Source organism: Bufo bufo, chromosome 9 (assembly GCF_905171765.1).
Source record: "Bufo bufo chromosome 9, aBufBuf1.1, whole genome shotgun sequence".
Taxonomy (NCBI): domain Eukaryota; kingdom Metazoa; phylum Chordata; class Amphibia; order Anura; family Bufonidae; genus Bufo; species Bufo bufo.
The window spans coordinates 26,007,881-26,034,390 of NC_053397.1; the positions used below are offsets into that span (position 1 = coordinate 26,007,881).

The following is a 26,510-nucleotide window of genomic DNA, read 5'->3' on the forward strand; positions in this document are numbered from 1 at the left end:
TAGGAGCAGTATTATAGTAGTTATATTCTTGTACATAGGGGCAGTAATATAGTAGTTATATTCTTGTACATAGAAGGCAGTATTATAGTAGTTATATTCTTGTACATGAGGAGCAGTATTATAGTAGTTATATTCTTGTACATAGGAGGCAGTATTATAGTAGTTATATTCTTGTACATGAGGAGCAGTATTATAGTAGTTATATTCTTGTACATAGGAGGCAGTATTATAGTAGTTATATTCTTGTACATAGGATCAGTATTATAGTAGTTATATTCTTGTACATAGGAGCAGTATTATAGCAGTTATATTCTTGTACATAGGAGCAGTTTTATAGTAGTTATATTCTTGTACATAGGAGCAGTATTATAGTAGTTATATTCTTGTACATAGGAGGCAGTATTATAGTAGTTATATTCTTGTACATAGGAGCAGTATTATAGTAGTTATATTCTTGTACATAGGAGGCCGTATTATAGTAGTTATATTCTTGTACATGAGGAGCAGTATTATAGTAGTTATATTCTTGTACATAGGAGGCCGTATTATAGTAGTTATATTCTTGTACATAGGATCAGTATTATAGTAGTTATATTCTTGTACATAGGAGCAGTATTATAGCAGTTATATTCTTGTACATAGGAGCAGTTTTATAGTAGTTATATTCCTGTACATAGGAGCAGTATTATAGTAGTTATATTCTTGTACATAGGAGCAGTATTATAGTAGTTATATTCTTGTACATAGGAGGCAGTATTATAGTAGTTATATTCTTGTACATAGGAGGCAGTATTATAGTAGTTATATTCTTGTACATAGGAGGCAGTATTATAGTAGTTATGCTCTTGTACATAGGAGGCAGTATTATAGTAGTTATGCTCTTGTACATAGGAGGCAGTATTATAGTAGTTATATTCCTGTACATAGGAGCAGTATTATAGTAGTTATGCTCTTGTACATAGGAGCAGTATTATAGTAGTTATAATCTTGTACATAGGAGGCAGTATTATAGTAGTTATATTCTTGTACATAGGAGCAGTATTATAGTAGTTATGTTCTTGTACATAGGAGGCAGTATTATAGTAGTTATAGTCTTGTACATAGGAGCAGTATTATAGTAGTTATATTCTTGTACATAGGAGGCAGTATTATAGTAGTTATATTCTTGTACATAGGATTTTGCACAGAACAGTTGTCATTTCCCTTCCCTGCACCTTCTTTCTGCATATACAAAGCCTTCTCCAGAATATGTAGTTGAGATGTCCTATTGATGTGTCACAGATCTATGTAGTAAGCAGCTCTACACATTGTGTGTATCATTATATTATTGTATGTGGAGCCATCTTGTTACTTTTAGCTTTGCCATAGCCTTTAAGTAACAGAAAATGCCATCCAGGTCGGGCAGGTTCCCTACTTTTAATTAACTGCAATGCACTTCTGGCAAAGTTTGCTCCTGGGACTGATTTCATAATAAGAAAGTCATGTTTGGTTTCTTTAGGCCGGTCACTGGGAGATTTGTTTTTTAACTAAGCAAGGATCGTTTTACTACCAATTCAGACTGACGAGGCAGAGGGAACAATCGGAGTCTTTAGATCCTTCTCGTACTTCTGTAGAAAGGACTTTAGTTCTTTGCAGGTCCTCATTTCCCAGTGGAGGTGTAGATGGGGGGAGAGATTAGAGAGCTATGCCATCTGATCTGCCAGCCCTTTATCCCTTACACTATGCCCTGTGGGCTCTTCTTCCCGGTGCGGGCTACCAGCTAGCGAGTTACATGACTTGTCTCTATTTGTAGGGAACTCAGTCGGAATCGGATTCGCCTGATAGAGGGACTCACGTTCCAGGGACTGGACAGCTTGGAAATTTTAAAACTACAGCGCAACAATATCAGCAAACTCACGGATGGGGCTTTTTGGGGCCTTGCAAGGATGCAGGTTCTGTAAGTATTAATCTAACATAACTGTGTTCTATACAGTTTGCTTTGCCGCCACAGCTGGGCATAGTCACAAAGATTAAAGTGAATTGCCAAACCTCCAGATCCCCAGCATAGATGTAAATGATAAAATTCTGGCTGCCGGCAGCCATAGTTTATTGCATACTCTTTATACACTGATGAACTCAATAAGCAAACTGTGTATGCAGTAAGCTCCTGAGCTCCCTCTAGTGGGGTCTGCAGAAATGTATCTCCTGCACCTGTCTCTAGAATGGAGCCCCCAAAGTGAAGGAGTGTGCCTGCTCTCCACTCATTTCTGTGGGAGTTCCAAAAATGGCTAAGCAAGTGCACTCTGCTATTTTTGGAAGTCCCATAGAAGTGAATGGCGAGCACACTGCATATCCACACCCACTTCTTCATTAACTTGTATGGGACTGCTGGAACTTTTTTCAGAATTGCCATAGAAATGAAAGGAGGATGGCCGCACTTGCGCATTGTGCTTCCCTTCACTTTGGGAAGGGGGGGGCCCATTCTGGACATAGACACAAGCCTCATCTTTGGGACCCACACCTATCTGATATTGGTGGCCTATCCTAGCGATAGGCCACCAATGTCTGAGCTGAGACCACCTCTTTTTTAATTTTTGCAATTTATTATTTATTAAAATTTTATTTTTTAGATTAAATTTTTAATGCTCTCTGGGTCGTTATGATTGTAGAGATTCAATATATCTCTTTAGACCTAGATTGATGCACCATTTTGCGCCAGCGTCTCTCCCTGCACCAGATTTATCATCCAGCCTGAGCCCCCTGTGTAAATCTGGTGCAGGTCTGGACCATCTTTAGAATGAGTAAATGTATGTCCTCTTCATTGGCTGCTCCTCTCACCAGGACCCTTGAGTCTGGAGGTGCCTCATAGACTTATCTCCCTCGATCATATAAACCTTCTGTAATCCTGCCCTTGCCTGGAGTGATTAGTCAATATCCCAGGGCGGTGTTTTGGGCAGAGCGGACACTTTACTCCACGCATTTCACAGGTCGGGGGTCTCTATCCCTTCAGTTGAACTTCCACAGCTGAATAAATGTTAGGTAAACAGTGACAATCTTGTTTTATCTGCAGCGAATATTTGTATGATGGATGTATATACTGCATGGAAAGGCCGCGGTTTCATCCTTCTTTTCCCTGTCTCTGCAGACATCTGGAACATAACAGCCTGACAGAGGTGAACAGCGGATCCCTTTACGGGCTCAAGTCTCTACAGCAGCTATACCTCGGCAACAACTCCATATCCAAAATCAGCTCCGGCGGCTGGAGCTTCTGCCAGAAACTGCAAGAGCTGTAAGTGACGCCTACACCTCCATACTGTAATGGAAGTAACAGCTGCTATCACATGGGATACTGCAGAACAAACCCACTTCATCTACAATACTACTTAAGGCCTCGTGCAAACGGCTGTATCCATTTGGCGGTCCGCAAATGGTGGTACCTCAAAATACGGATGCTGTCTGTGTTGCATCTGCATTTTTTACGGACCCGGTGACTGCATTAGCGGACACCTATAGGACGTCCTCTATCTTTATGTGTAACGGACATACAGATGCAGAAAGCACACGGATCATCCGTATGTCGTTTCCGCAAAACGACAGACCTTGTCCGCAAAATTCAGCTCACAGACCCATTCAAAACAATAGGTCTGCAAACAAAATGTGGACAGCACATGGACCGCATCCGTTATTTTGCAGACTGCAAAATGGATGCGGTCGTGTGCATGGAGCCCTTCCATACATCACCACTAAGGCTGGTAGCAGTGACGTGCGTGTCACACACTTCCAGTCTTGTTGGGATTGGAAGGGCAGGAGAATGGAGCTTGGAACTGAAACTGGAGCACCCGTGACGGGTCCCTGCTTGGTAATATCAAAATGGGTTCCAGGTCTCGGCGAAGTCTTAAGTACTAAATTCTGGCAGCCACCAGTAGGGGGAGCTCAAGGCATATATCCGATTTCACATATGTATTGCGGTCATTTTATTTACACTGAGCTGCGCAGTCCATAGGCAGATACCCTTAGGTGGCACCACCTGGGCTGCATGCCGGTAATGCAATAGCCATAAAATGTACTGCGCTATTTAAGCATATTGGGAAGGGCTAATTTTTTTTAGCTTCCAGAGGGGGGAAGGAGTCTGATTCAAACAAGAGCCTACACCCATCAGCACAGATTAGCAGCAGCACCACCAAGGGGAACACCTGGAATAGAAATGGACTTGGACACGTCACAGCGTTCATGCTGTATCGTGATGAAATGCCTCAGTCCACACCACAATCTGTAGCTCCCAATTTTGGCAGCTGCAATTCTTTTTTTTTTTTTCTTGTTCGAATCATGCGACTAAAAGCCAAAAATATAATGTATAGGTCATATATTCCTTTTTCCACCGGTGGCAGATGTTTTCTCTGCATTTTATCAACGTGGACTTTTTCTTGCTTTTGTAAAATCCAGGTCTTGGGTTACTTTCTGAGAAATGCGTTTTATCTCTTGGCTAAATTCTTAAATAGTAAGTGTAGACATTAGTTTGGGTGTGCGCCAGATCAAGAGTTAACTCTTTAAGAAGTGTCACATAGTTTATTAGTCCGGGATGAATATCTCCAAGATTATCTTCCAGGGACATGAGGCATCCAGTACGTGGGGCCCTAGATTTTATATCTCGTTTCTGAAAGGAATTATCTAGAAGCGCATTGTTTTTTGTTGTACTTTTTGAAGGTTTTAGCATTGAATGAATGTTTGTTTGTTTTTCCCCATCATTTATAGGCTCGTTGGTCCTTCCTCTACTGCTGCTGGGAAAGCTGAGTGACTACCTGTCTGCTGTTACATAGGCGGTTGTCACTGCATAACTTGACATGGTTGCCATTCAGATACCTAGGAAAGCTGAATGGATTGTGCTTGTTGGATGTCTACTAGTGACCATATTGGTTGCCACTCGGCTTTCTCAGTAACAGATAAAGCTGAGAAATAGATAAGAACCGCTTTGACATTGGTTCAGTTACTTCAGTTTTAAAGGATTCAGTTTTAAAGTTTTATTGTTGCATTGTACTAATTTTGAGCTAAAAATCTTTTTTTTTAATTGGTCTTTATTACAAATCTAGAACCCTTTTCTCTGTTCAGAGCTGAGATGCTTTTAATAGAGGTATCTGAATTTTCTCTCTTCTCCGTCAGCCAGCTAATCTGACGGGCTCCTTATCTCTGCTCTGTGACATTATAAACACTCATTATAGCTCAGTTCTCATCTTACTGATAAGAATGTGGCTTAAAAAGGTGTTTATAACCTCTTGGTAAATTAGAGATAAGGTTTACTACACCAGCACAAAGTGAAAGTACGATTCACACAGCTAGACGGTTAACGCTTTGTGAAAGAATGTCTCAATATTTATTTTTAATAAAGACCAATTAAAAAAAAGATTTTTAGCCCAAAATGAGTAAAATGCAGTCGTAAAAAATCCTTTAAGGGATCTCAAATGAGGTTTGTGAAAATGGGGCTGAGCTGCAGTACCAGACACCGCCAATAGACAAGAGTGGCGCTAGCTCTGGAGGTTTTGTTTTTGTTTTTAGGCTTTGTTTCTTCTAAATAATGTGTCTAAGGCAAATACAATATAAATCTTATGTCGTCTTCTCTCCTTTGCAGAGTCCTGTCTCATAATAAGCTCACCCGATTAGACCAAGGAAGCCTGGCAGATCTCGGGTCTCTAACTACCTTACGTCTCAGCCATAATTCTATAAATCTCATTGCTGAGGGGGCATTTAAAGGGCTCCAGAAGCTGCGCTTATTGTAAGTGTTTAACGACAAGCGTCAGAGCCTGTAACCGTTCTCGTCCATTATCATCATTAGAACTCTGGTTGTATATGGCAGGGGAGGCGGATATACTGTGGCTCCTGTGCCTGAAATCTTTCAGTCTGTGTAGAGCAGTCATCGCCAAGCTTTGGCTCTCCAGTTGTTAGGAAACTACAACTCCCAGCATGGTAGTGGGAGGTTCCCAACAGCCGAAAAGCCACAGGTTGGTGGCAACTTCCATAGAGGGTACAGTCATCATTTACGTGTGGAAACCTTAAAGGGGTCATCCAGGACTTCAGCATTGATGACCTATCCTCAGGATAGGTCATCGTTATCTGATCGATGCTGCTCAGACTCCCAGCACCCCTGCTTGTCCGCTTGGGCCGAGCGCTGCAGACTCTTCCTAGGCTTGTGACTTTATGCCCATCGGTCACTTGGCCTTTGTGAAGCTCAGTCCCATTCCAATGAATGGAATTTAGCTGCAGTACCAAGCACAGCCACTATACAACGAAGAGGCCGCAGCACTCATCTGAGAAGTACGGACCCCTCAAACAGCCGATTGTGTGAACGCCAGGAGTCGGAGACCCCCAACTGTCCTGAGAATAGGTTCATCAATATTTGAGTCCTGGAAAACCCCTTTAAGCTGGACATAAACATTACATGTCTGCTGAACCCATGCATTTTGGTGGGACTGGTCAAGCATCTAATGTGTCTGAGGGTCTCCCAGCTCATCAGATGTCGGGGGACCATGCTTCAGGGTTTGTTGGAATTCAAACTTGCAATCCTTTTTCTTTCTTTTAAACTCTAGAGATAAGTTGCCACCAGAGGAGTCTTATTGCCTCTCCCCTAGAACACGTGGGTGCTTGGCCATATGTATGGGGGGGTATTGGGGATATAGCTGTTGGGCAAAGGAGCATATCTAATGTATATGACCACCCTCGAGATATTCTGATGTCTCCTTCACTTTTTCATTTTCTTTTTGCTGTAAGTGATCCGTCACTTAGTCATGTTCCATTCATTAGGTTCTGAAAATCGTTAACATTTTTGCGTTATCTATCAACGCGGTGTCTAAATCTTATCTGACGGGCTTATCCTTTTCATTATCTCTACATGTTCCTTCTGTCGCTCATGCACCGCTCGAGAACATGACGATTGGGCAGGAGGGGGTGAGGGGGTGAAATCTATTGCCTCCAGCATACTACTTAAACAGATGTAGTGGAGAGGAGTTTGTCATTTTGAGGCAATGTGCTGTGTTCATCCATAGAACAGCTATAGGATTAGAATTCGACTAATTCGGTTCATTCCCTCTTGCCACAAAAAATACAATGATCACATGTCTGAGGGCAGGTACAGTAGACCAGTTTTTGGGTGACTCTTATCTAGGACTGGCTTTAGATGGAGTACCACATGATGCAGGAAAGCCCTTGACCCTGGAGATACATAGGAGCAAAACGGTCACACATTATTCATCAAGACTGTTTGCAAAACTTGCTTAACTTTTTTATATTTTTTTTATATGCATTCGAGCAGGAATGTCAAACTCATGGCCCTCCAGCCGTTGCAAAACTACAACTCCCATTATACCTGGACATCAGGGCATGCGCTGGGAGTTGTAGTTTTGCAGCATCTCGAGGGCCATCCCTGCATTAGAGCAATAACCAATCATTGCAAAGGTAACAATACCCTGTAAGGTGCATTGGAAATCTGTTAAGTCACTAATGGAAAGCCATCCATTTGGGTGGAAGGCTTATCGGACTGACCTGCAATACCATCCTTGGCCTGTGGACGAGTGTGGAGCTGTTTTTTAGTGTCCTACAGGAACAACAAAAACAACCAAGAAAAAGGCCTTCAGTCTAAAGCAGGCCATGCACATTAGATCAGGCATGCTCAACCTGCGGCCCTCCAGCAGTTGCAAAACTACAACTCCCAGCATGCCCGAACAGCCTACAGCAGGGCATTGTGGGAGTTGTAGTTTTACAACAGCTGGAGGGCCGCAGGTTGAGCATGCCTGCATTAGATAAATTTCAGCTGAACTCCATCCGGCCAACTCTCTAATGTGTATGGGGGGGGCCTCCCAAGTCTCCTATGATCAACATGGGTGCAAAACAAGAAGAGGGCATGTTGGATTGTTGGATTTCAACATGCCTGATCCTTTGCTGTGAAATGGGAGGTGTCTGGCAGGGGCATTCTCCTGTGCATGTCTGTAAGGGGGTCGGGAGGAGGAATGGGGGGCTCGACCCAACAAGTCTTTGGCCGCTTCACAGCAAATATCCAGTCTTGTCCTGCAGTCGTTTTAGATCGCTGTGAGACTTGGCTGCAAAAATATCTGCAGAGAAGACCTTAAATTCTTCAAGAATGACTTTTCCATCGCTGTAGCAGAAGCATCCTGGCATCTGCAGCTGGTGCATCCAGTACAGTAAATACGCACAGCTAATGAACTGTTGAGGACCCCCCCCAAAAAAAAAATAATTTAAAATTGGGACCATTTCCTGCTTCTCTTCTGATTTCCACAGCCACCATCTCCCCAGAGACCTGTAAAACGTCGGTATCTGGCACGCAGGATGGGTCTCTGGATGCCAGCTGTTGGTGCCTGTGCTCGATTCGGAATTTGTTAGCCTTCCAAAAAGAGTTAAAGGATCTCTACACGTAGAGGTTTTAAGGCAGGGATCCTCCCCGCTAGGGAAGGGGGGGGGGGAAATATCGGGAGAGATGGTGGTTGAGCTCTAATTTAATAAGCGGGGGTGCACACAGGCTCGCACACCTGGTGAAAGGGACCCAAGCACGCTTTAATTACAGCCAATTGTCTGGATGCCTTCACTTGGTGCGAAGCTGCTGAATGACTGGCCTATTCAGACGGAGGTCACACTGGAAGACCTCGCAGTCCTGTGATTAACAGGGACACTCGCATTTGGATGCAGCCAGCCAGAAAGAACGGGAAATTGGCATGGGAGAGAAGAGGGCTGAATAGAATGAATGATGGGTTAAAGCCCCTCATTGTCTCTCCAACAATACTCGTGCAAGTTTCCAATGGAAGAAATGAGACTGCGTCGCAGATGGCAACGGAGTCATTGTAACGTTATGGATGCAGTATATAAATGCTGAGCGGACGGAGGAATTCCTGCGTTCCGACCCTTGTAGAAGACGGCCGAGGCTGTAGATTTTAAACCGTGGATAGTTGTTACAGGCATTGATCAGAAATAATGGGTCTGCCTTTTCCCAGAAACGGCACCACTCCTGGCTCATAGGCTGCGTCGGGTATTGGAACACGGCTTCATTTAGAGGGCATCTGTCAGCAGTTTTGTACCTATGACACTGGCTGACCTGTTACATGTGCGCTTGGCAGCTGAAGACATCTGTGTTGGTCCCATGTTCATATGTGCCCGCATTGCTGAGAAAAAAAAAGTTTTAATATATGCAAATGAGCCTCTAGGAGCAACGGGGGTGTTACCGTTACACCTAGAGGCTCTGCTCTCTCTGCAGCAGCTGCGCCCTGTCTAGTTTGTTTGAAAATGGCATTTATTATGTAGACAAAGTTAATACAAGGCACTTCCTAATGTATTGTGATTGTCCTTATTGCCTCCTTTGCTGACTTGATTCATTTTTCCATCACATTATACACACTGCTCTTTTTCTGGGGTTACGACCACCCTACAACCCAGCAGCGGCGGTCGTGCTTGTACGCTATAGAAAAATGAGGACCCGTAAAACACAACACTTTTTTATTTTGATTTAGATAAGAGTATTCCAAACCTAAATATAACGCTGGCTACAGTACACACAAGATACAAATAGAAACAGATATCAAAAATAAACAAAACCACTCTTGCAGAAAACAATACTCTGCGACCGAGGTAGGTGACCCCCCTGATGAACCCCCGAGATGGGTTCTTCAGGGGGTATGTAAGAGTAAAATACGGTCCTAAAGCAACAACAGATACAAAAAGATATACAAGGATGCAAAAGATTCCCTTAGGCGTAGTAAAACCCCCTCTGGTGTGCCGGGACCGTGGGGGTGAGCACAGGCTTGTGCCTTTTCCTATAGTGTGCAAGCACAACCACCACTGATGGATTGCAGGGTGGTCTTAACCCCTGGAAACGAGCAGTGTATAATGTGATGGAAAAATAAATCCGAGGAGGCAATATGGGCAATCGCAATACAATGTAGTAACTTTCTCTAAACCATTTGCTGAAGTGAGACATCCCCTTTAAGGCTCCTATCATAGCATATATAGCGGAATAATTATAATAACATAGAAATGATGTTCCATCAAAGCCTTAAAATAACATGGTTAGCAGGGGTTCGATTCTGGTGTGGTCCTGAGAGTTAACTCTGCACAGAAATTTACAGAATTAAAAAAAAAAAAAAAAAAAAAAAAGTATATTATTTTAAATCCCTTACAGAACCTTTCCTTTATTCTTACAAGCGCAGAAACTGATTGTACCTTGTCTTTTGTGTTCTCTGCAGGGAACTGGATCATAATGAGATCTCGGGCACAATAGAGGATACGAATAGGGCCTTTCAAGGCCTGGACAGCCTGAACAAGCTGTGAGTACTTCACCCAAAGTCTTTCACGGTTTACCCCCTCCCCCTACCCAAACAGTAGGACCTCTCCCTCCTCCCCCCCACCCAATGTGTGTCCTTTATTCTGACCACACAAACAAGGACGTCCGTTTACACATATATCTTCTGGAGAGACGGCTTCAATAGTCCCGGCGCTAGAATAACCCACTTGTGTCAGACTCTTGAGGTAGTTCTGGGAAAGCAGTTGAGATTTTTTGGGGTGGTCTTCTACTAGGTAAGAAGGGGTCTGTGGGAGAAAATCGCTTCACTTGGGAGAAAGTAGCAAGATGGACAGAACCTTGTGGAATCTGAAAGTTATTAAAATAACATTTTTAATTGATTTAAAGAATTGTTTTATTTTACGTTTACCAAGTGAGCCCCTTCCCAAAAGCAAAAAAAAATTAATTTCTCAGTATATCTTCATAGTAATGAGTTAAAAAAAAAAATCCGAGCTTCATTATAAAATTTTGTCTGCCCAAGATAACTCCGATCATTGCCATTTATCCCCTTAGATGACTGCGGCATCTAAGTGATTAGACAGTGAGTGGTTGTCATGGCAGCTAAGGGCCTAAAAATTGCCTTATGCCAAGTACGGAAGCCTATTAGGCCCTACCCCTAGTGAGGGTTTTAAGTGTTTTTTTCCACTAATAATACTTATCCCCTATCCTGTGGTTAATGTTATAAGTGTCTGATTGCTGATCGTCCCATAACGTGGAAGTAAATGGAGCGGCGGTCATGCATACGTGGCAGCACTCCATTCTCATGTGGCACTCCGTGAGCTCTTATCGTGGTAACTGGTGCTGTGGATAGGGGATAAGTATTATTGGGAAATCCCCTTTAATAGGCTAACATGAGCGGGCATAATACAGCGCAATACAGAAGTATTGCAGTGTTCTATTCAATGTAAAAAAAAAAAGTGTAATACATTTTTTAAAAATATTTTAAAAAGTCAAATTTATTCATCATGTAAAAAAAAAAATCGAAATCCCCATGTCCGTAAAAGTCTGATCTATTAAAATATTAGTTTTTTTTATCCCACAAATCTGCAGTGCTGGTATGTTAAACGTAGCCTAAAAAAACCAAGGCCTCATAAAGTTATGTCAACGAAAAATATAAATGTTATAACTCATGGAAGGCAGGAATGGGAATGAAAAAGTGAAAACTTTTCTTGCTAAAATGAATTGTGCCAGAAAATGGTTAACAGTATGCAGTCAGCTGCCCAGCTCCCCCTAGTGGTGGCTGCAGGCAACCAGAGGTTTATAATATAATTCTATGTCTATGCAGGGGATTTGGAGCTCTGTATCAGAAAAACAGAGCTGTAAAGATGTGTTATAAAATAATAATTCTACACAGACAGGACGTTGTGCTAGAAGGTGGAGGTTGACTTTACGTGCACGCCGCCCGTAGGGAGATGATCTGACAGCGCAGTCATCAGTGGCTTGTTAGACCGCCCTTCTTGTACAACAAGCATTTAACAAAAAGGGAAAGGAACTACGGCCTAACAAGAGAGCTGAATGGCGGCTTTCTCACAGGAGAAAATACGTGCGATTCAGCCCTGTCATCACTGGTAAATTGCATTGCTGATAAAGGGATCTCCTTTCAGGAGGCGAAAGAAAGAAAAGCCCTAATCTCTGCGCTCAATATTGATAGCAGCGCCGTACAGCGGACATGAGATCTGTTTCACCCCCGACTAATTCTGCTTTTTCTTCTTATCCCCTTTTGTTTGTCTGACCCTTGATGTTTGGAAACTGCAGAACTCTGTTTGGAAACAAGATCAAGTCGGTGGCCAGAAACGCGTTCTCAGGCTTGGGGGCCCTGGAGCACCTGTGAGTGTCCCATCATGCACTGCTCTTTTATAGTGGGTTGCCAAAAGTAGCTGCTTGAGAGGTCTGCAAGCAATTTAATAGCGTCTTTGTAAGCTGAGAAGCTCGTCCATTTGAGCAGACCAGCTGCTTCCTTCTCATTATAAGTCAGCTTCAACTTTGGCCTCTCGTTGTGCCAAGAAAGGAGTTAGAGAACATATGGCAAATTTGCTCGCATTTTTATTTTGCGATTGCTCGCAGGACAGACGACGCTTGATGAGTTCTCGCTCGTCGCACGGGCTCGAATGCACACAAGTTTGGTCTCTCTTTGAGGAGAACACCTTAAGTTTTCTTCAAGAAAGTTACTTCTATGTAGCAAACTTGGCCGGAGAGGAGGATATTTTTCTCTTTCCCCGAGGACCCTAAATGCTTCTAGTACTGAATCAGCATCAGCTTCCCCGGGATGACGAGAGTTATTAACATTCTGATAGAGGGATTTTTTTTGAATTTTTTTATTTTCCGGCCCCAGATACACAATGATTCGAGAGAAACTAACTTACCAGTGCATTTCTAAGTACAGTAAGGCGACACAAAATCTATTTCACATTTTTCAAATTTGTAGATTATTTTCCAATTTATTTATTTTTTTTTTAATTTAATTTCTTTTTATTTTTTTTTCTGGCAGAAACCTTGGCGGTAATGCCATGCGGTCAGTTCAGGCAGAGGCGTTTGGAGAAATGAAGATGTTGAAAGAGCTGTAAGTAAAGTTTCCATGCTCAGACTATTTAAAGGGGGTCTGTCAGCAGTTTTGTTAATGCAGAACTGCGGACAGACATAGATGGGGCAGATGACAGGATGTTAAACTGATCTGGGAGTCCTGCTGGCCTAGCCCCCCCTCTCCTATGCACTTCCGGTGCACTTGCAGGAATAGGGCCCACTGGACTCAGAGTTCATTGTTTCAGCAATATGTGGATTAAAAGCCGCGACAGACCTATGTATTACCTCCTTTCCCCTGCCGCCAACTATGTCTGTCAGCAGTTTTGCATGTCAGAACTGCTGACAGATTCCCTTTTAAGTGCATTTCAAGGAAGCAATCATATTTAACAGTATGAGGGGTGAGCAACAAAATGTCCCAACGCAATTCAGGGCCATGATGTCCTTCAGCAAGTATTATATTTTCTAGCTCGATTCACTCACACGTGTTATAAGTTGCTGCCTATATTGGGTATTCAGGGTCCTATCATTATTATGTTCATGAGGGTCCACTCTGATACTGAGAATGAAGGGGCTTTAGTACTGATTTCCCAGCACAGTGGCGCTTCCAGGTGGTGGTGTGTGGAATTGCAGCCAGCCCCTATTGACTTGAATGGGGTTATGCTGCAGTCCCCCTGTACAGTGTGTGGCCAGGGCATTACTGCGCAGAAGAACAGCAGTGAAGAGGATGCCGCGCTAAATCATTCTCAGGGTCTGTGGGGGTCCCAGAGGTCTTTGGGGTATTTCCAACAAAGACATTTATGCGAGGATACCAAAAATAGTAGCCAACAGGAGAAAGACAACTGGTTGTACAGTTTTTGGACACAGCCATGCATGTGCCTCATATTTAAAAAGGGGTCTTTTGAGGGTCCAAGGTAGGCATCCTCAAACTGCGGCCCTCCAGCTGTTGCAAAACTACAACTCCCAGCATGCCTGAACAGCCTACAGGTTTTAGCCTACAGCAGAGCATTGTGGGAGTTGTAGTTTTACAACAGCTGGAGGGCCGCAGTTTGAGGATGCCTGGTCCAAGGGATAAGATCCCCTCTATTACCATACTAAGTGGTGCAGCATCAGCAAGTGACGTCCTGCACAGTCTGAAGTGTCTTAAGTGTTTTTTTTTTTTTTAAGCTACGTCAATAGCGAGAGCTTCTTATGTGACTGTGATCTCAAGTGGCTTCCTCCGTGGTTGATCAGTAGAAAGCTGCAGTCCAATGTCAGAGCCCTGTGTGCTCACCCAGAGTCCATACAGAACAAGAGCATCTTCATCATCCCCGCGCGGAGCTTTGTGTGCGGTAAGCGTTTCTTTTTCTGTTCTCTCATTTTTTTTTTATTTTTTTTTTACCAGGACTTGACATTGTCTGAGAATTTTTGGAAACCAGATTCGGGTGCAAATAAACATATATATTTTGATTTATAGCCAATCTTACAATAATTAGAGATTTAGGTGTTTGTCACCTACATAAGATGCGATCACTGCTGGATGAAATAAATCCCCATAACTTTGGAGAAAGAAACAATGTGCGCGACACACCCCTGTTCAGACTCAGGAGGGCAGTCCATTAGATTGGCATCAAAAACTGTCCAGACACATAGATGTTGGTAAATCCCAGCGATTATTTATGGGATCAAACAGTCAAAGGTTTATGGGGAAACGAGGATTGGGTTTTGTTTATAATCCAGAGCTGCATTCATAATTCTACAGTTTGACAATGGAAACCGTTGTCGAACTCCTCAATAAAAGCTTAAGCCAAATTTCTTTAAAGGATATATTCACACTTGGCAGATTGGTTGCAAAGATTTCGGCCACGTACAGTAAGAATATGACGAGGCACCAGGTCAGAATAAGCTCTAAACAGACATTGAGCCAGCAAGGAAGTCCTGAGGTCTGCTTATTAGACAACCTCTAGGTAACTCCATCAAAGTAGTCAGAGGGTGCACTGGTTCTGTAGTTATCCTGCACCCTCTGAATACTTTGATGCCAAATCAGATAAAATAACTGTTTCCGAGCAGTTTTTTTCCGATAAATGATGATCTAGACTTCACGGCTCTAATACAGATGGCATAGGAGAGATGTACTGCTACTCATGTGAACCATGTAAAATGATAGCATGAGCCCCAGAAATGTGGAGGATCTGCAATACATAGCAATCTGATCTGAGTGTGCGCCAATCCATAACCAAATGTAAGCTCCAGCAAACCAATAGCCCTGTTCCCAGCACACACTAGTACCAGCAGTCCAAAGCACAGGCCGACATCAGAAACCCGGCCGGCCACATGTGCTGCCTGCTGCTCACACCCAAATTCCAGCATTTCTCTCCTTTTGTGGTCCAGCTGGCTCTCTGCTCCGGACAGCTGAAAACACAATTATTTCCCCACAGAACAACGGTAAAAACAAAGGGTTTAATTAAAACAAGGTACGAGGAGATCAGGCTCAATTATATCTGTTTGTCCTCTCGCAAGGTACGTGGCCTGGAACAATTTTGCATTGCTTATTTTATTTACTGATTTGTGCATTCTGCCAGAGGAACTTGCTGAAGTGGAAACTCTTCATTTATATATCAAAGTAGCCACATGTTACAGGCAACGGAGTCATTTTATGGCTTACAGCTTCCCGGAAGGAGGACGTTTGCTTGATATTCTTTTTTTTTTTTTTTTGAATTAGAATCATAGTCCTCAAGTTCATTAGCAAAATGGTTTACATCAATGTAAACCTTTTATACGGGTGGTAAAAAAACTAATGTTTTTAAAGTGGTTGTCCTCGGGATAGGTCATCCATATCTGGTCGTGGAGGTCTGACTCTCGGCTCCCCTGCTTATCAGCTGTTTGTACATGCTCTTGTTAGCGCTGTGGCCTCTTCCTTAGGCCAGTGGCATCACGTGGCCTTGGTGCAGTGAATGGTGCTGAGCTGCACTACCAAGTTCAGCCTCTATCCAATGAACCGTACTGTGCTTGGTAAGCTGCGAGGAGGCCATTGGTGGGGTCCTGACGATGGGTCATATCAGAATCTCGGAAAACCCCTTTTAAATTTGGTAGATGTCCCGTAATGTTCTGAAATTGTGTGTTCAAAATAGTAGTCCCAAATAATGGTGGAGCCTTTTGGATACCATTTTGCTGGAGCCTAGAGATACTTTCGGATCCCCTCGGTCCAAGTGGTACTGGAACGGAAGACGTCTGCAAGCTTGAGCCACAGGTTGGACCTACATATTAGCTGACAGTTGAATACTCATTCAGCCAACCGATACCGCTCCCTCCCCCATGCATGACTTGTTCAGTCCAGCATGTATGCGTTCTGAATGGGGTGTAAGCCGCTACCAGACACCCATAGTGGATTCTGCATGTTAAACTCTGGACTCCTCTAACATTTGCTATCAAAGTTGAGTTGTGGGCCCCTACACACTTTAGATGGTTGGCTGGTCCCCTCAAAATTGGGGGATTCATCCAACATAAATCTGAAGTGTATAACCAAGATCTATCTAGACTAGAAGATGTTTGAGTAGAACACCAAGCTGTTTCCTCAATGCACCTCAGACAAAAAGTGAACATTTCTCAGTGCAAATCATCCTGAACCACACAGATGGGGACTTGTTCCCCTCTCATCTGCACATAATCCTTAAATGTAGAATAATATTTGTATGAGTCAAGCACAATGAAATATTGAGCCACCTCCAACCTTGAACATTGGCTGTGCGGTGTAAACAGAGGAATCATCCCACCAGTGTTTGTTTAGGTAATTTCCAAGGAACATGATATTTCAACCATTACGGTAACCAGTTCTAAGATCTTAATTTAGAAACCAGCACCCACCAATTGTAGGGAGAAAATCTGCCCTGACTTATAGAGCTGTCTAAAATTCTGCAGACATTAGGATGGATGTTTTACAAGAAACATCCAGGCCTACAGGTAGTGGCTGTCCATTAGAGTTAGTCTTACCATGATGTAGCCACCTCTGCTATGTCTTGTGTTGTGTGGAGTTAGGAGATGACCAAAATACTCTATTAATTTAACACCTAATGGAAATTTATGGAAGTTATGTCTATCAAATGTGGATACAGGTTCTGCTTCCGAATTGACTTACACACTTTGTGGTCTTCTAGATGACTTACCGAAGCCACAAATCATAGTGCACCCACAGAAGACCATGGCGGTGGTTGGAAAGGATATACGTTTCTCCTGTTCTGCAGCCAGCAGCAGCAGTTCTCCCATGACCTTTGTGTGGAAGAAAAATAATGAAATCTTGCATAATGCGGAAACTGAGAACTTTGCCAACGCCCGGGAGAAGGATGGCGATGTGATTAATTACACAACCATTCTGCATTTACGCAATGTCACTTTTGATCATGACGGACAATACCAGTGCATCATCACCAACCATTTTGGTTCCACGTACTCCAATAAAGCTGGCCTGACTGTAAATGGTGAGTATGGATCAAGGTAGGCTTAGATACTTCGCCATCACAGTGGCTATCACTAGAGAGTCTATGTTCCTCTTGCTTAGTTTTTTTCCAGGCTTCTTGTAGACCATAAGAATATCCTAGAAAGAGGTTTCTCCAGAGCAGAAAGCCACAGCAATGACAGACTCAACATGACTATGTAAGACATGGTTGCCTATTAATTTAAATTGGTGCCGTGTAATACTACATTTATCCTGTAGTGGCCACTGCAGGCAAAATGAGTTGCCTGTTGAGATTCCTCTTGATCAGTGTGATTTAGAGAAGTAATGACCTGTGATGATCAGTTGGTGGCTTTATTCTATGGTTGATTAATTGTTTAAAAAAAAAAGTGAAGCTAGTATATTTCTCAGTATTTGACACCGATTTTACCATAATAGTTTGGGGCCAATTTCAATGTAACCCTGACATTTTCTTGTTGTGCCGTACACATGGTTTCAGCTATGTCTGCAAATCTATTTCATTACAGTTCTGCCATACTTCACTAAAACGCCAAGAGATAGCACCATAAGGACAGGCACCACTGCCAGGCTGGAGTGCGCAGCAGATGGACACCCTACCCCAGATATTGCCTGGCAGAAAGATGGAGGCACAGACTTCCCTGCTGCCCGGGAACGACGCATGCATGTCATGCCAGATGATGATGTCTTCTTTATCACAGACATCAAGATTGAGGATATAGGGGTTTACAGCTGCACCGCGCAAAACTCTGCAGGATTGGTTTCTGCAAATGCCACATTGACCATACTCGGTAAGTTAGCAAAAATATTCAAAAATAAAGAATAAATAGACATTTTTGCCTGAATTTTTATTTTTATTTTCCATTTTGTATTCTCAGAGATGCCATTTTTGGCACATCCACTAGAGGACCGCGTTGTTTCTGCAGGGTCTACGTTATCATTACAGTGCAAAGCCAGTGGGAGTCCCCCTCCCCGGATCACATGGCTTAAAGGGGACGAGCCCCTCGTTATGACAAAAAGGCACCATTTTACTTCCGGGAACGAACTCCTTATCATACTTAATGTGGTCCAGGAAGATGCTGGAAAATATACATGCGAGATGTCCAACACTCTTGGAACTGAAAGAGCTTATAGTAATGTCAGCATTTACCCCACCTCCGGGTGTGTATCGGAGTCCAGCAGGAAGGAGGGCACCATGACCTATGGCATCATCACAATCGTTGTGGTGTGTAGCATTGTCCTGACCTCACTGGTTTGGGTGTGCATCATCTACCAAACCAGAAAGAAGAGTGAGGAGTACAGCGTCACAAACACAGGTAATGGACAAAAAAGTGTCCACCTAAAAAATTAAATAAAAATTTAAGCATTTAAAGGGGTTTTAAATCTGTATCTGGTATCTGCAAACTTAAAGGGGGTGTCTGAAAATCTTTAAAAACTTTCCAGCCCTGCACCGGGTTCAGAATCAAGGTGCCTTTCTGTATCCTTCTACTATAGACTATTATTTACTCTAGAATTTCTAATGCCCTGAGTAAATAGACGTCATGTCCATGTTTTCTATATCGGTCTAATGTAACTTTTTTTAAGTGGACTATGACTTTCTGCTTATTTTTAATTTTTATTTCTTTTCCAGAAAGAGCGCCACTCTGACTACGAGCTGTACCTGGGTATTACAACTAAGCGGCATTCACTCAAATGGTGCTAAGCTGCAATACCACATGCAGCCCATGGACAAAAGTGGCACTGTTTCTGGGGGGGAAAAAAACAAGACTTTATTCTAACGGTATACATTCTTTTTAATAACAATTCTTGCCTGTAGATGTGATGTGTTAGTTCAGTGGTCTGTCCGCGCTCCTCTCCAGCCTGTTGCTGGCTAAAAGGGAAGCAGATTTGAATCGGCCTGTGGTTTCACTGAGAGTCTTGGCAGTCTCTGCGCTGCCAATCACCAATCTTAACAGAAATGCTTTTTTTTTTTTTTTTTTCTCCTTTTTAACTGAAGTCAAGTAACCGGACTGTGCCTCATTGTTTTACAGATGAAACCATTGTGCCCCCGGATGTGCCAAGTTATTTATCCTCTCAAGGTAAGTCTTACAGATGAGCACCGTTGGGAAGTGGCACCCTAACGAAGAAAAGATGAAGGATTGTAGAATCCCGTTGCATTACTAGTATATAGGTGAAACTCGAAAAATCTGAATATCGTGCAAAAGTCCATTTATTTCAGTAATGCAAAATAAAAGGAATTGCATTAATGCAGCTTAAAATTAGAATTTTGTGAAAAGGTTCCATATTCTCGGCTCAAAGTGTCGCCCTCTAGTCAGCTAATTAATCCATACCCCCTGAGCAAAGGGGCCCTCAAAACTGAGACTTTGGGGTTTCATAAGCTGTAAGCCATAATCATCCAAATTATAACAAATAAAGGCTTGGAATATCTCGCTTTGCCTGTAATGAGTCTCATATATTAGTTTCACCTTTTAAGTTGCATTACTGAAATAAATGAACTTTGCACAATATTCAAATTTTTCGAGTTTCACCTGTACATGATTATTGCATATATGCAGATATATCTGCCTATCTAGAAAAACAAAAAAATGGCAGCACTAGAATAGGGGACTAGAATATATTGCCCAACAAATGAAGTAGCAAAAAAGGCAGCACTCTGAAAAGTATAAACAAAATGCAAAAAGTTATTCACTCATTACATGCTCAACCTTAGAGCCTTTCTCTAAATCCGCAAAAATAGCAGCGCTGAAAAAAAAAAAAAAGGAAAAATTAAAGTTGAGCTGACGTTGCGACCACATGGGTGAATACATATCCATTTTTCTTCATTTTTCTGTAATAGTACTGCCTTTTTTCATTTTTATATATAGATAGACATATACAGTTTCCGGTAATCTTTTCTTCTTATTTTTCTTCTCTGCTATAAGGCTGTGTTCACACCTCCGTTAGGTGAATACAATAATCTGTTCCGGGGGACTGCAGGAGTTACCGCATCTGGCATAGACAGACACTGGCGGATCCCCACCCACTATAACGGCTTCCCGACTTAAATGCCAGCTTTCTGCCTAAAAAATACTGCTGCATTTATGTCAATTCCCTGTTGGAGCCCAATGGGGATCTGGCGGTGTCCGGCTGTGCCAGATACGGTAACGCCAGTAGCCTGTTCCTCTGCCGGAACAGACTGCTAGATTTACCTAACAGAGGTGTGAACTAATGGAAATCGGCTCTCCATCACTGACTTCCTGGTGAGCCTATGATAGCGGCTCAGCAGCCAATCAGAGGAGGCTGAGCTGCAGGGGGAGGGCGATATCAACAGCCTGAACCAATGACGAGGCAGGAGGTGTGTCTGAGACTACCTCCGACTCCCAACTGACACTGTAGATAAACTGTAGTCACCGATCACAGCTCTCACCTAATGAAAAAAATTGAGCAGCCATGGAGGAAGATAAATAGCAGGTAATCAACCCATGTGTGTCCATCGATGACCATAAAACGATGACTGTTCCTATCGAAACCAAGAGCAATCTTGAAAGGTGCAGTGCACCGACACATGAAGTATATTGAAAACTACTTTACATGATACTTTATTTGCTGAAATGAGAGTAAGTGACCATTTGCTTCCTGCTTATATGTTCCAGGTATATGCTCTAGTGATGGCATTGGGAACACTGACGTGGAGGCGTGCAATGTGGGGTACAGACAGCCAAGACTCTGCATAGGATGCAACTCAGACGAACCTTGTAAAACAGCAGATGGATTGTTCTCAACAGATAATAACGGTAACGACCCTTATTCTCTCGTGTTCACTCTTCTTCTGTGCTGATTTTATTTCTTTTTATAGTGGTTGGACCTCCATTTCTCCAAAACCCCTTTATAGCCAGAGATGAAATAATGCAACTCTGTCTACCTGCAGCCACCACTAGAGGGCGCTCGCTGCATATTGTTTTATGAAGTTCAATGTGTAAACAGTATGCAGTAAGCTAAGCTCCCTCTAGTGGTGGCTGCAGGCAGACAGAATACAGTCTTTTACTTTTATACAGATGCAAGAGATTTTGTATCGGAAAAAATGGAATTCTAACCATTTTATAAATATATTTTAAGAAATGAATAGGAGACTTATTGAGCTAAAAATTGTATTTATAGTGGGATCAGAAGTTCGGGGAAAAATAAACTTTACATGACTTAGGTGCATAAAGAGTTTACTAAACTATGATAAAAGATATATACAAAGATTAAATAAAGTAACCGTCACCAAGAGTCGTCTACAAATGGGCGGCTCCATCGAGCAGAGCCCAACATGGTGATGGTAGCAAGACATCGTACCCTGATGATGTCTTCAATGGAACTGTGATCTCTGTTCCAAAACCTAGTGTTTTCTACTCTCCCGGCCCAACCTAAAGGTCAGTACACATGTGCAGTTACCGTACCTCGTACTGCAGGAATGTGGCCAGATATAGGCATCACTAAATTACTTAATGACGTTAAAGGGGAAGAACCAATTAAAAACCTAGCTTTACAAAATCAACAAAAATGAAGGCACTTTTGTAGTAGCAATTCTTTAGAAGTGTTCCCATCAATACTGTCTCAGCTGTTCATCATCTTCATAAGGCACCACTCACACAACCGCGGGGCCGCCGTGCTCATGTTGCGGACCGCAAAGGGTGGATCCACAAAACACGTCACCGGCCATGTGCACTCCATATAGCGGTGCAGACCTATTGACTTTAATGGGTCCAAAATCTGCATGATGCGGCAAAAGAGAAGACATGTCCCATCTTTTATGGAGTGGGGGCAGAGACCCGGGAGCCCACCGAAGCACACTTCCGTGGGCTTCCGGGTCTGTGTCTCCGCACCACAGAAGATAGGACGTGTCAATGCAATCAGTGAGTGCATACGGCCAGTGCCCGTGTTTTGCGGACCCGCTGTTTGGGGTCCACAATACGGGCACTGCAGCCCCACAGTCATGTGGATGGGGCCTTAGGGAGAGTTTCCATACGGAGATATAATACCGGTTGTGTGCTGTCATTCCAGGGTATGGCTACCAGGTGGTGTGCACAGACTGCCTAGAGGGCCGAGCAGTGTACAGCAAAGACCCCGACTATTGCCCCCAGCTGTTACCGTCTATAGACTGCTCATATGAAAAGCCTCAAAGTGTCCAGGACAGTTACAGGAACGACATTGAACATTCACACCTGCCACGTTGCCAGCAAAGCCACAGTAAAATGGACGCCAGTGAATTTGTGTATCCCAGCAATCATGAGAGGGTGCCCCTCTTCTGTGAGCAGAAATCGCATATATTAATTTCTGACGCACACGGTAGGTAGTATCCCATCTCTATATAATCACTCCTGACTCCTGGACTGTGTCACTATTCATATTCACTGCAATTTTTGACTCCAATTTAGCATATATTTGTACTATCAAAAATGAATCCTTCCCTTTAGAATGCTCGTTGCTGCCTTGGATATTGTACATGAATATACCGATAAGGGAAGCTTGGTGCTTAATGGGGTTCTCTTACAGGAATGGCGCCATACCTGTCCATGGGTTGTATTTTGATTTTTAGAGTATTGCAACTCTGCTCTGATGAAAGGAAATGGACTGGACTACAATACCACCCGCGGCCTGTGGACAGGAGTGGTGCTGTTTCTGCAAGAAGACATCCTTTTTTTTTTTAAATCCTTATTAAAGGGTGGGGCACCCACCGAGAACGGAGACCCTGTACCCTTCAGCGTCCCCCTAGAAATTAATGAAGCGGCAGGTCTGGCATGTGAACTGCTGCTCCATTCATCTCTAAGGGAGTTCTGGAAATAGCTGAACTGTTTCCGGGACTCCCGTAGAGATGACTGCGCATGCTCGACTTGGCGTTCTGTTCATTTCAGAAGGCCCTGAGGGGTACAGGTTACCAGCAGTAGGACCCCCACTAATCTAATAGTTATCCCCTATCCTGCAGATAGCGATCACAATATCCCCTTAATCCTGGACGACTCCTTTTAATTCCCCTGCCCTGCGAATCCATCCGCAGAATAAGGGCCTATTCAATTAGCACAGATTAGCAGCAAATATTTCACCTGAATGCAGAATCTCATGTGTTTGCTGCCAAAACATTTCTGCCACATGTGAATTCACCCTAAGGGTTTGCTGCTTATGGATTTCATATCGGTCTATAAAAAAAAGCATACCATATAGTAGCATTGCAGCTGGGGGGGGGTATGATACATCATATGGCGGTAGTATTTAAGAAGTTTTTGAGCGAAAGCCAGAAGTGGAACCTGCTGACGGTAGAAGTGCTTCCTTTAGATTTCCCATTCTCTTTGAATCCACCCCTGGTGTGGCTCAAAGACGCTGCATCCCGTACGGCGTGTGATTCCATGCTTCTAGAGCTGTAAATAACCCACAGAAATCTGCTGCAGATCCACAAAACGTAAAAAAAAAAAATCCACTCCATATGACCAGAGTTTTTTTTTTTTAAACAGACCGAACACTTGGTGTATAGACTAAAACTTTTCCCCTATGCCAATGTTTCATATACCTGTATATTTGTAGGTTCACATCTGGAGCCATTAATCCGGTCACATGACCAGGAGAAGTACCAGCAGCCGCCAGCCCCGGACGGTTTAATACAGCGATCGTCGCACATAAGTGATCCTCCACAAGAGGCCAAATTGACTGTGCTCTCTAATGGACATACGGTGTCGCCATCGCCTGGCGAGCACAGGCCACACAACGGATCCTGTGACGCCAAGTGACTCGTGTGCAATGAATTTGGAAAGGACTTTGAATTTTGCACTGAACCGGCGCAGATCCTGCTACCTCAACATCCTAAAACTGCGTTTTTGAAAATGAGGTACGAAGTGTGGGAGGAGAATCCGACCCGATCATCGCTGGGATGAATGGACTTTACAAACTTACAAGTGTTGGTAGCTGAAACGTAAGATTGCATTTAATGCACAAAAAAAATGCAAAAAATGTAAGTAGTGAGCGAAAAATGTATTTGATACATTGTAAATAAGAGTTTTCATAAATATATATAAATATGTAAATATCTAAAGTTAGATATATAAATATATGCCTATATGTTTTACAGAGTCTATTTTGATTGTTAGCGGATGAGTTTTTCTAGCTGTGAAACGCGTCAATGCTTAAAAAAAAAAAAAAAAAAAAACACATTTGGAAAAGATTGAACTCGGTGCCTTACTGCGTACGAGATGATTTACTGGCGGAGCGAGTGCAGCTGCCCAGAACATGTACCTTTATGTGCTCAGTATTGTATGGAAATTAGCCATCGGCAGGATCCAGGCGGTAATACGTATGCATTTTAGTATCTGTATTATGACACAACACTTAAAGGGGTTGTCTGAGTGTTTAATACTGATGACTTATCCTCAGGATAGGTCAATAATATGTGATCTGTGGGGGTCCAACGCCTCGCGCCCCTGATGATCATCTGTTTGAAGAGGCCGCAGCCTCCTCGCAGCTTAGGCTACTTTCACACTGGCGTTTTTCTTTTCCGGTATTGAGTTCCGTCCTCGGGGCTCAATACTGGAAAAAAAAAACTGATTAGTTTTATCCTAATGCATTCTGAATGGAGAGTATGCATCAGTTCAGTCACTGTACGGTTTTTGGATGGAGAAAATAATACTGCAGCATGCTGCGGTATTTTCTCCGTCCAAAATTGCGGAACACATGCCGGATCCGGCATTATTTTACATTGAAATGCATTCATGCCGGATCCGGCCCTAAGTGTTCCGGAAAAACGTGCATGCGCTGACCTTTTAAAAATGTGAAAAAGATAAATACCGGATTCGTTTTTTCCGGATGACAACCGGAGACGGATCCAGTATTGCAATACATTTGTGAGACTGATCCGCAAATGGTATCCGTTTGCATACAGATTGCCGGATCCGGCAGGCAGTCCCGGCGACTGAACTGCCTGCCGGAATCCAGCGACGCTAGTGTGAAAGTACCCTTACCAAGCACCTCATTGTAATAGCGGCTGTTTCTTGGTATTACAGCTCGGCTTCATTCACTTGATTGGAACTGAATTGCGCCTAGGTCATGTGACCAATGTGCAGTGACATCACTGGCCCAGGATGAGGCTGTGGCACTCGCGGAGCACTGTGGCCTCTTCAGACCCTCCCACTGATCAGATACGCAGGGGGGTTAGGTCATCAGTATTAAAGGGGTTACCCATGAATCCTCAGGATAGGTCATCATTATCCCATCGGCGGGGGTCCGAGTCCCGGTTTCAGAGAGCCACTGCACTCACCAGAGCTCTGGGCTCCCGGCAGCTCTCCAAGCACAGCGCCATACATTGGATAGTGGCAGTGCTTGGAATTGCAGTTCAGCCTCATTGACTTGGCTAGGGCTGAGCTGCACCTAGACCACGTGACCGATGTGACGTCACGTGGCCTAGAAAGAGGCTGCAGCTCTCGTGGAGTAGCCGCCCCCTTCTAACAGCTGATTGCCGCGGTATCAGAAGTAGAACCCCCACTAATTTGATATTGATAACCTATCCCATATAAGTTCCTGGATAACCCCTTTAAACACTAGGGCGACCCCTTTAAATATTTAAGTTTTAGGCCTGATATTGAGCTCAAACCTTCTTTACTGGGGTTTTACAAGATGCGACGGCTCCTCCACGGAGTCCTATGTACTGTGATCTAACTCGGGCTAAGTGGACACTAGAAGTGCTTGCTGATGAGCAGCGTCCAATGTAGAGCAATCATAGGAGTACAGTAAATATGTGGTCCGGGATCAGACCTGTTGTACTGTCCATCATCATGTCGGTATACAGGGGCCGACACTTCTGCTCCCCAAGCAATACCTGCCAAGTAACAAAGTGGCTTGCACAAAAAAAGGTGTAATTTGCACTTAAATGCTATATTTGCATCATCATGTAATATAAATAGAAGGAAGGTTTACTGCATGTAATGGATCACATTCCAGAACACTTGTGAAGACCCCACACACACATATGAAATCTGTGTCCTGTGAGAGGATCTGTCTAATACTGCATTGATATTTAGAAAAGCATTACCTTTCGATAGGGTTCATGGTAGGTCTTGTTCTGGATCAGTCCCCACCGTGCTGGAACCGGCCGGTCCCTGCTGATGTCATTCATGCCAACCTTTATTAGGGGTCGGACGCTGGGACGACATCATTATATAGGAAAATCTTCTCTACCTTTATGAATTTGCACTTTGGCCCATTATAGGAGTGTTCTCCTCTCAGCTGAGCGGC

The 26,510-nt window shown here is 43.3% G+C and overlaps 1 protein-coding gene across 2 annotated transcripts in view; it reads left to right on the top strand.

The window, feature by feature from the left end:
- The window catches only part of LRIG1 (leucine rich repeats and immunoglobulin like domains 1), an 89,182-nt gene extending 64,737 nt beyond the window's left edge, over window positions 1-24,445 (top strand). For both annotated transcript variants that reach the window (XM_040407604.1, XM_040407606.1), the window contains 14 exons: window positions 1,793-1,936; window positions 3,125-3,268; window positions 5,603-5,746; window positions 10,215-10,295; window positions 12,065-12,136; window positions 12,798-12,869; window positions 13,994-14,157; window positions 16,960-17,280; window positions 17,783-18,064; window positions 18,152-18,589; window positions 19,304-19,351; window positions 20,906-21,046; window positions 22,299-22,583; window positions 23,814-24,445. In XM_040407604.1, the coding sequence (XP_040263538.1) occupies window positions 1,793-1,936; window positions 3,125-3,268; window positions 5,603-5,746; window positions 10,215-10,295; window positions 12,065-12,136; window positions 12,798-12,869; window positions 13,994-14,157; window positions 16,960-17,280; window positions 17,783-18,064; window positions 18,152-18,589; window positions 19,304-19,351; window positions 20,906-21,046; window positions 22,299-22,583; window positions 23,814-24,016 (2,539 nt within the window). In that variant the 3' untranslated portion in view covers window positions 24,017-24,445. The remainder of the gene's footprint in view (window positions 1-1,792; window positions 1,937-3,124; window positions 3,269-5,602; window positions 5,747-10,214; window positions 10,296-12,064; window positions 12,137-12,797; window positions 12,870-13,993; window positions 14,158-16,959; window positions 17,281-17,782; window positions 18,065-18,151; window positions 18,590-19,303; window positions 19,352-20,905; window positions 21,047-22,298; window positions 22,584-23,813) is intronic.
- Window positions 24,446-26,510: the final 2,065 nt, after the last annotated feature.